At 35.1% G+C, this 10,807-nt stretch overlaps 1 protein-coding gene across 1 annotated transcript; it reads left to right on the top strand.

Moving 5' to 3' along the window:
• Positions 1-6,937: 6,937 nt before the first annotated feature.
• On the top strand, positions 6,938-9,336 carry BFN1 (bifunctional nuclease i). The gene is made up of 9 exons (XM_079044013.1): positions 6,938-7,132; positions 7,226-7,406; positions 7,550-7,657; positions 7,944-7,999; positions 8,086-8,169; positions 8,284-8,379; positions 8,571-8,635; positions 8,786-8,859; positions 9,033-9,336. The coding sequence occupies exons 1-9, from the start codon at positions 6,947-6,949 to the stop codon at positions 9,161-9,163; spliced, it is 981 nt and encodes a 326-aa protein (XP_078900139.1). The 5' UTR covers positions 6,938-6,946; the 3' UTR covers positions 9,164-9,336.
• The last annotated feature ends 1,471 nt before the right edge of the window (positions 9,337-10,807 follow it).

Genomic DNA, 10,807 nt, shown 5'->3' with positions numbered 1-10,807 from the left:
AAAATCTTGAAGTCAGGGATCACGACATTCGTTGTTTCATGAACCGGATCTGGACACCAAAATTTGGTGGATTCAGGGACATTGTCATGAACGAAGCTTATAAAACTCGCTACTCCGTGCATCCCGGCTCAGACAAGATGTACTTAGACCTCAAGAAGCTGTATTGGTGGCCGAACATGAAAGTCGAAATAGCTACCTTTGTGGGCAAGTGCCTGACTTGCGCCAAGGTTAAGGTAGAGTATCAAAAGCCCTCGGGACTACTTCAACAACCAGAGATACCCGAGTGGAAGTGGGAGCGGATTACGATGGATTTCATGACCAAGTTACCCAAGACATTGGGTAGACTTGACACCATTTGGGTAATCGTCGACAGATTAACCAAATCCGCACACTTCCTACCAGTAAAAAAGATAGACAAAATGGAGAAACTGACAAGGATCTACGTTAAAGAAATAGTGCGCCTTCACGGAGTACCAATATCCATTATATCCGATAGAGATAGTCGGTTCACATCACGATTCTGGCAGTCACTGCAGAAGTCTATGGGAACTAGGCTAGACATGAGTACAGCCTACCACCCACAGACTGACGGGCAGAGTGAAAGAACCATTCAGACGTTAGAGGACATGCTAAGAGCTTGTGTGATAGACTTTGGTAAGGCATGGGATGTCCATTTACCTCTTATCGAATTCTCATACAATAATAGTTATCACACTAGCATCAAAGTTGCTCCGTTCGAAGCCCTCTATGGTCGTAAGTGCAGATCACCCATGTGCTGGGGTGAGGTGGGCGATACGCAACTAGCAAGAGGGCAAGTCCCTAACAGCGCACTCACTGGCCCAGAGATCATAAGGGAAACAGCCGAAAAGATCGTCCAAATTCGAGAACGAATGAAGGCTTTGCAAGACCGACAAAAGAGCTAAGCGGATAAGAGACGAAAACCTTTGGAGTTCCAAGTTGGGGATCGAGTACTTCTAAAAGTATCACCTTGGAAGGGATTAATACGTTTCGAAAAACGTGGGAAACTAAATCCAAGGTATATCGGGCCATTCGAAATCCTCGCTAGGATTGGCCTGGTGGCATACAAGCTACGATTACCACATGAACTCAATCATGTTCATCCTACCTTTCATTTGTCAAACCTGAAGAAATGTTTGTCTGATGAGACCCTTGTCATTCCTTTGGAAGAAATTGAGATCAATGAGAACCTCCACTTCGTAGAGGAACCTGTTGAAATCATGGACCGGAAGGCCAAATCGACGAAACAAAGCCGCATTCCCATCGTAAATGTCTGGTGGAACGCCAAGCGAGGACCCGAATTTACTTGGGAACGTGAGGACCAAATGAAACAAAAGTACCCACATCTATTCCCCAACCCTTGAAGTCCCACTCAAAATGCAAATTTTGCGACGAAATTCCTTCTAACGGGGGGATAATGTGACAACTGTCAAATTCAAGTCAAAGTCAAAGTCAACAAGTCAAACCGGTCAAACTTAATTAGTACTTGTATGCTAAAAGTTATTCTATGTATAAAAATGTGCATTTCTATGTCAAGAACTCAAGTGTCTCGAAGAATCTATGTGTTTAGCAATGTAAAAACCCTAAAAAGGGAGTTAAACGCATCAAAACACGACTAAGGACCCTTTCGGGAACTTAAAACAATCATAAACGAAGCATAACGGGGTTCACGAACCTTGCATTACGAGATTATACGATAATAATGGCTAAGATTAAATCTCTCCCAAATCTCTCCAAGTATGTGAAATCTCTCCAAAAATCTCTCTCAACTTTTTATAGTCATCCCGACCCTTAACTTGGCCAAAAACCGCTTGAAACGGAGAGTTATATCGAAAAACAGCTAATTAGGGCCGAAACCCTTCTTAGGAACCGAACCTCTTAGGAACCGAACCTCTTAGGAGCCGAACCCTTCTATTAAAACCGAACCCTCTCAGAACCGAGCTTGTTAGAAGCGAGCCTGTCAGAAGCGAGCAACCATCTCGGACCGAACTGCAGCCGAACCGAGCCCTAATACAACCGAAATAGACCGAGGGCTCGGTCTATTTCGCTTCCTTCACAATTTCGGACCGAGCCTCCACCTTCGGTTCCTTCCCTGCCACCTCTGGTCCCTTCTTCCCCCTTCGGCTCCTCCTTCCCTACTCTCGGTTCTCACACTCCTAAGAGCCAAACCTCGCAGGTTCGGTCCTTAATGCCGGTTTTCGACTACTTTCACTTCCTAAGCCCGTTTTTGACGGGATTTTTTCACCAAATTCATATTTTTACCATTTTTAACCCCCAAAACTCATATTTTATTTATTTTTCAAGGATTATTAATTAAAAATCATTATTTTATAATAAGAGGAGTATTCTACCCCACAAGTGGGTCAAGTGTGCCCACTTGCCTCCATGTGTCATCCTCTCATTAGCCAACCTTATCCACATCACACAAACCAAGGCAAACATCACTTCAAACTTACAAGTTGCTCCAGCAACCTTCAATATATATAGAAATCCCTGGAGGATTTCTTGGCTTACTTGATCATTTCAAACACTTACACTTCTCAAACCACCTCAAGAAAGCTTCTTTTCTCTCTACTTCCCACCACTTTGTGCTAGTGTTCTTGAGCTACTACTTCACTTTTTGGTAAGTATTCCATCTAAACTCAAGTGTTATTCCATAATTTCATAACACTCTTGGATCATCGACTCATATCTTAACACCAAAAATCGTTCTTAGGATCATCCAAGCTTCCACGTGTTCATAAAGTGTTCTTGACTTGATACTCCTCGACTTCAACCTTCCACTCTTTTAGAAATCACTCAAGGTGAGTTCATACCCCTACATTTTCCCGTTTTCTTTAGTTTTCAGGGGGGAATACAAGTTAAAACACCAAAACATATTTGAAACTTAATTTGACAGCTTACAACAAAAAAGTTGTGACCTGTTCACGAACTGTTTTACCCAACTTAAACTTAATATTTTTCAAAACTATTTAATATTCAAATATTTCAGGTTTATACCTTTAAAATAACTACTTGCGTATCTCCATACGATTTTTCTACAATTTATGGTGATTTTTACAAAACTGCCTATCACTGCAGCATCAAAGTCGGACCAGGTTGTGAAGATGAACATTTTCACCCTGGTTTGAGACCACCAAAAATTATAGGAAAATTTATGGATACAGTAGACTCTTTTTCCAAATACTCAGAGTTTACAGATTCAGTTTTCGACTTACAATGATTTTTCTATAAATATTCTAAAACAGTGACAGTTAAGGGTAAAACTGTCAAATACATGTTTAAGAGTTATTCACACCTTGTAACATGCTGAGCAAGGTGTGTACGATTTACACTTAGTATTTTAAATGTCATTTTATGGAAATACAAAGACATGCATAACAAGGTTTCATTCAAACACACAACACTTTTGATAAACTATAATAGGTATAGTTTGAGCACTTCGTTTGACAAAGAAAACAATAACTCAATCGACTTACAAAACAAGTATTTCATTACACACTACGTGAACTTGTTAATAAATAAATTTGTGAGACATTCTCCTTCGGGGTACTCTTAAGTACCACAGTAAAGTCCTGTAGTTATAATCAGAATCTCCTGGAGGGAGAGCGTGATAGTTGTGTATAGATCTATATTGGGTCTGACAAACCCGCACCTAAGCTGCTTGCAACAACTAGACCGCCAAGTCTGGGGTGACAAGTGTCATAACATTCCGACGCCTGAAGAACGTCGAGTACGAGGTCTTCGAGTTTAGTATGGTTATAACATCTCACATGAGAAATTAGCAAAACACACAGTTCACGGGAATTTAAGGAGTTTTATTTAAATATAAAACCACACACACACATAAGTATGACGATTACTTACATATACTAAGTTTTGGTTCAGTTAAGACTATAACAACCCTTTAGAAAATATTGGATTTTCTGGACATAAACTTGTAACAAACAAAAAGGAACATCATTCATTTTTCATTTCATAAATTGCTTATGAACTCACCAGCTTTATGCTGATACCCTTTCAAAACAACTTGTATTCTCAGGTAATCAGTAAAACAGGTAACCACAAGATTTCTGAAGTCAAGACGCTAAGGCGTAGATTCTTTTGCTATATTTTGACATCATATGTAATTTATTTGGAAACATATACTTTTGAAACGATGTAACCTTTTAAATTATATTTATGATGGTTGTGTTTACTTTCTTCACTATGGTTATGATGATGAGCATGACGTCCTCCGCCCCCGAACGTTTCCGTCGTTCTGGTCTGGGGGTGTGACAAAAAATCATATTACAATTACCATCGATGCGACATAACCCATTTCTTTAAATCATCATATTTGGATCGTGAATGCTTCAACTATATGAAAACTTTTGAATCACAATATCTTCAACCGAATGACGACTTTTTGTAAGAAAAATGTACTAATATAACTACATATATAATAAGAGAATGCAAAAAAATTATTGGAAATTTATAAATACTATAAATGGTTTTAATTAAGGAATATAAAAGGTTATGTAGGTTTCAAATCAATATGGTTTGAGAAAACAAAATATCTCTAAACATATGATTTTGAATGGTATGGTTTGAGATAACAAAATATCTCTAAACATATGATTTTGAATGGCCTCATTTATATTACTGGAAAAAATATAACACGATCAAATTATGAGTAAAAAATGATACATTCATTCACAACTTTGACTTGTAGAACTCTTTAAGGGACTCCATCACTACAAATACGTTCTAAACGAATTGTGCCTATTGAAAATTTTTCTTTTCATTTTCTTATGACATCCTTCTTACATGTAAGATTTTATATAACACAAAAGATTGGTCTTTTTATAGTAAATTTTTCACTAAATGCTAATTAAACATAATATAAGTTATAAAACTTTTGAGTGTTAAATCATAATTAAGAAAACTTTTGAGTTGCATTAGTTAAAAAAGAGGGTTTCAAATGCATGAGATTCAAGAAAAAATGTTAGCTTTATAAGTATGTATGATCCCTGAAGTTTGGTAATCTGTATATTTCTATTAATAATAGAGTGTTTATATATATATATATATATATATATATATATATATATATATATAATTCAAGGTACATAAATGGCCCCTAAACTATCAATACTTTGACAATTCAAATTTCTTTCAAGTATGACACCTTATGGGAAATGTGGATCGCAAGAACGGTCCCTAAAGTTTTAATAACTTGATAGTCTTTAGTATTGTGGTTTTTTTTGATATTTTGTGTTTTAAAGTAGAGGTTTAAATGGATTGACTTTGAGTATAAATTTTAAGAGTCAAATCATATTAATATTGGAATTTCGACAATAAAAAAAGAAGATATAATATTTTACTAAAATTGTTACGAACATTGTAATTGTAATTAACGTAATTGAATAATTATTGGATGGCCGAACGAGACATATGAATGGTTGAACCAAAAACGGACGTGTAGGATATTTTTCTAGGATTATAGATTTAGAAAATATTGTTGGTGGAATGTAGGGTGTGTGTATCGTGGTAAGCTTCGGTTAAGACATAACGACAACGAGGTGAGTTTTTCGTGTTCTGTGGTTGCTCGCACATAAATGTTTATCATGTGGTTTATTATGCGTTTTTTATTTATTTATTGACAGTATGTTTTATGATAAGTATGGTTGTGTGCAATTGTTATTTTGGATTTGTTGTCTACTGTGTGTGTGTTTTTTGGGTGACATGTTTAGTGGGAACGGGTGGGGTGTTTAATCGTCGTGAGCATGACGGATGTGTGTGATCGGTGGGGATGAGAATTGAGATTCATACTCATTTCTTTGGATATTTAAAATACTTGAGTACAATGGATGATGAGTTGTCTCAAGGAGAAGGGAAATAAACATTTGGTTCTTTCTCTGGACAATTAATCGTTCCCCTAAATTATGTCATCGGGTGATATATTTGTTGTATGATTTATTGAAGATATATGATAAAACTATTTGTTTTTTTTAAGTGATGGACATGTATGTGCAACATGAACTCACTAGGCCCTAAGCTTACCCTTTTAGAAACTTTAAATGTGCGCAACCCAGGAAACTATTTAAAAAGTGGCAGTAAGAAGGCTAGGAAGAATGATTGATGAACAAGACGACAAATGAGTTCCGCAAAGACGTAACACCCGAAGCTCTTCGGTTGAAGACTATATTTTATTTTGATTCCGCTGTAGTTTAATCTATAAGTAAGTTCTTAATTGATATTGGGAGACGTTGGAACGATTATTTGTTATATAATCTATATATGAAAATTGGGGTGTTCCAGATTACATGACATTAAAATCACTAATAAACTGAAAACGAAAATTAGAATTTAGTGATGCATATCACAAAAGTTTTAGACGTAAGCTTTGTTAAAAAGAATATTAGCTGCATTTTATCTTACCTTTTTATTGTTTCCTATGTTACGCAAAAGAGACAAATTCCCGAATACTGACCATCTATCTATTATATTACCCTATTTCGGGTCTTGATTCAATTCGTTTACGTTTACATCACGGCTCTTACAAGGCTTTAAACTAAAATCCACACGTCAACAACTCACCATCCGCCTAATACCCTATAGAACTCACTAACGACTTTTTCTCTTAGAAAATCTAACAATTATTTAATTTAAATAATACTATAATATCATTTTAAACATCATCATTTTATTTAAATACTACTACAATAACAATTTAAACATCATAATCAATAAATTATATATTAAAAAACAACTTTTTAAAGTTGGTACGATTTCCACTATTTGGAGAAAGGGCATCTCATCTACCGTGCAATATGCCGCCGAATCTTTGCTTGCGCGGCTCTCAAAATCTCTATTATGTTGTGCTTAAAAGCATGAACAAGCATAAGCTTGCACTCAACGACTTCGTTTTGATGTTTATATATACATGAACGAAATCACCATACCACGATCAACTTTTGCTTTGACTTTTTCTCTACTAAACGGAATGAGGAAAATTGGGTCTTTTAGATTATGGTCTATTTATTTTATTGGATTTGTGTTGATTAATGGATTTGGTGGTGTTCAAGCTTGGAGCAAAGAGGGACACATCATGACATGCAAAATCGCCCAAGTACGATGCATTACATAGTTGTTCTCTAGAACTATTTCTTTATTATAAGTTTATAATTATATTATTTGATTGTTGGGTGTGGATGGACAATAGGAATTGCTTGTACCAAATGCAGCCCATGTTGTACGGATGTTGTTACCGGATTATGCAAATGGTGACTTGTCGACATTATGTGTGTGGCCCGATCAGATCCGACACTGGTACAGGTACCGATGGACAAGTCCTCTTCACTTCATTGACACCCCTGATGATGCTTGTTCCTTCGATTACTCAAGTAACATTCTTTGCACCTCTCAATCTCCTGCGTTGTAGAGTTGTACCATATGATTCATGGCTTATTTCATGATCAATAAAATAAATACGTCACATGGTTTGTTATTCAAATAATCTAATAATTGTGATGATGAAAAATACAAGGGGATTGCCATGATACGCATGGAGGAAAGGATATGTGTGTTGCTGGAGCCATAAAGAATTACACATCTCAGCTCTCGCATTATCATGAAGGGACTTCAGATCGACGATGTAAGTTTCACACAAATTATTCCATCTTAGATGTTGTTTGATAACCTATAAATTGAACTATTCAGACTTCAAAGGTCACCTTTGAATCGTTCAGTATTCAGAACGGTTAATGAACTTTGACCTTCTCTGAGTTAATTAGTAGAGGTTGGAATGATTAAATGGTTCAGATTTATCAAACAGCCCCATACACATACAAATATAGATTGATAATTTAGAGGTGCACAAGATATATTGCAAAAGAGTACTAGGCATAATGTTTTGTTAATTTTGGATTTGGGGAATGTAGATAACATGACTGAGGCCTTGTTGTTTTTATCGCACTTCATCGGAGATATTCATCAGGTATACCATTTTCCTTTTAATTTATGTATGTATGAATTCTTGAAAAAATCATTTTAATTAAATTTGAACGAATTTGATTTAAGCAGCCGATGCATGTTGGATTCACAACCGACGAAGGAGGAAACACCATTGGTTTGCGATGGTTCAGGCACAAATCTAATTTGCACCATGCAAGTATCATATCATTAAATTATTTATTTATTATTGTGTTTCCATGATAAGAAAATTATTATATAAAATTATACACATTTAAATAAATTATGCTTGGAATAAATTATTAATAGGTATGGGATAGAGAGATAATTCTTACGGCTGCAGCTGATTTCTATGAGAAGGATATGGGGTCTCTCCAAAAAGCCATTCAAGCCAACTTCACTCATGTAAAAATTCTCTATCTTTGGATTTTAAATTTTGATTAAATATATTATTCCATTTAAGTAACTAATAACGTTTGAAATCTATATATTCTTTTTGTAAAATTATTATAGTTTTTTCATCTTGTGATAAATTGATTATTTACTTTGATTAATCAATTAAATCAAACAAAGAATAATAAAGTTGAGATTAATAGGGATTATGGTCCGAAGACGTCACTTCTTGGAAGGATTGTGATGACCTCTCTACTTGCATAAACAAGTAAGTTCGCTCTATATATTATTTAAACAATTCGTTACAAATACATATTCGTTATAAAAATGGTAAAAAAAAAAAGTATAATAGCTTCTTGAGTTCCATACGTTATATTTCACAAAAATTGGATTTATTTTTGTTGATGATTTATGGAAGGTATGCGATGGAAAGTATAAAAATGGCATGCACATGGGGTTACAAAGGTGTTGAGGCTGGTGAAACTCTTTCAGGTGATAATAGCAACTATATTCCCACTTTCTTTTTCTTTTTAAATTTGAATATTCGTTTTCGCATATTAATTAAAAAAAATTAATAAAAACTTGTTTAAGTTAGTAATCCAATTCAATTTAATTCCTTTATTAAGCTATAAATATTTATTATTTTCTCGTAATTGCATTTACAGATAATTACTTTAACTCGAGGATGCCGATTGTAATGAAACGGATTGCCCAAGGCGGAGTCCGGTTATCAATGATTTTAAATCGGGTATTTGGTGGTTTGGATCCGCTCAAAGATACATTAGTGGCCACGTGATTTATATTAATTAATTGTTTCAGTCATATAAAAAATTGTTCACTAATTAGGGTATATCATTTTACTAGGTAACAAACTGGTGTATTTGTTTCTATTTTCTGTAAAAACTCGTGTATTGCATTGTTGAAAATTAAAATAACTTAAATAATAAGAAAAACAATATTTACTAATAATTTTGTGAACACTTGTTTGTTTATAGAAGGAAGCATGGTAGTAAGTCGATGATACCTATGTATAATTATTACCTCAAAATGGTTTCAAAATACATGAGGTTGATAAAAAATAATATTAAATAGAAATGAATAATATTAAGATTTCCTACAACAATTTTTGACATTTTAACACATGGACTTATGTGGCCATTTCCACCATATGGCAACTCATAAAATATTGTACACATTCAATCATATTTAATGATTAAACTCAAAATATACCGCACACCACCGCGGTGACGTGTCATTGTAGTGAATACAACTCCGGCCAGGAGGGAGGAGTGCGGTAAGCCTGTCGCACAAAGAATTTTCAACGCGGTGGAAATTGAATCTTTGGCCGTTTAAGTGTGTTTTCAGATGTGTTTTTGTGTGTGACAGTTTAAAATCGGTAATTATTGTATCTTTTTGATTATCCAATATATATATATATATATATATATATATATATATATATATATATATATATATATATATCACATTCAATAATATTCACACCACAACAACTTTCAACTAGAAAATCTCTCAAACCTCTGCAAAAATGCATCTAAAAGAACCCTCAATTTACGGCTCGAAACAAATTGCGTGCAAATGTTCGTCCTTTGGATACATCGGTTTACCAGCAACAAATTGATCCATCTACCATTTTGCCCAGACCCAAGCCCAATATCAACAAATTTACTACCAACAAATACAACAATAATATTACACAATGCAACTTTTTAGGCCAACAATGTTTAAAAATATCCCCCCCCCCCCCCCCCCCCGCCTCGAATACGTTCCCAAACCGGAAGTGGAATTTCTTTGGGAAACCCAACCTGAGCCCGAACCGGTAACCGAGCCCAAACCCGAAATTGTTCAGGAAACCCAACCCAAACCATTCGACCCCTAAAAAGACGAGGAAAAGGAAAAACATCGATTAGAAAAGAAAAGATGACGTCTCAACAATGGCAACCGGGCGAAGAGATGTTATTAACGCAATCATGGGTCGACATTTCTGAGGATTCCAAAACAAAAAATGCGCAAAAAGATGACCAGTTTTGGCAACGCATTATGTAGCGATTTTTTAAAGTTCTTGGTCGTGGTGATTACCGCACAAAAGACCAATGTACTAGCAAGTTTCGCGAGATAAACAAAACGATGACAAACTTCAACGACGCTCACAAGAATTTGGCAGCTCACGGAAAAATGGGGAAGACGATGAAATTTTTTTATAGATGATGGTGGTTGTCGAGACCAACAAAATAAATAACCCTAAATCTTGTACACTAAAATAGTGTATAGTGGTAAAGGGTCAAATCCACGGAAATTGGTTCAATTTTATAACTCTATGAAAATTTCTTTGTAAAACTACTTGCAAAATGACAATAAAAGTAAAAATGGTGGTTTTGGTCTTTTGAAATACTTGAAATAAACTAGAATTAAACTAAGGTTT

Source organism: Lactuca virosa, chromosome 4, assembly GCF_052849685.1.
Source record: "Lactuca virosa cultivar CGN04683 chromosome 4, Lactuca_virosa_CGN04683_v6, whole genome shotgun sequence".
NCBI lineage: Eukaryota > Viridiplantae > Streptophyta > Magnoliopsida > Asterales > Asteraceae > Lactuca > Lactuca virosa.
The sequence above is the reverse complement of the archived record's forward strand: the minus strand, read 5'-3'. Positions and strand labels throughout refer to the sequence as shown.

Excerpts from the sequence above, each read along its gene's own strand:
- BFN1 (XM_079044013.1), top strand. The coding sequence starts at position 6,947 with ATGAACGAAATCACCATACCACGATCAACTTTTGCTTTGACTTTTTCT. Across the intron at positions 8,000-8,085 it reads TCATCGGAGATATTCATCAG|CCGATGCATGTTGGATTCAC; the intron begins GTATACCATTTT and ends TGATTTAAGCAG. Across the intron at positions 8,380-8,570 it reads TTCAAGCCAACTTCACTCAT|GGATTATGGTCCGAAGACGT; the intron begins GTAAAAATTCTC and ends TGAGATTAATAG.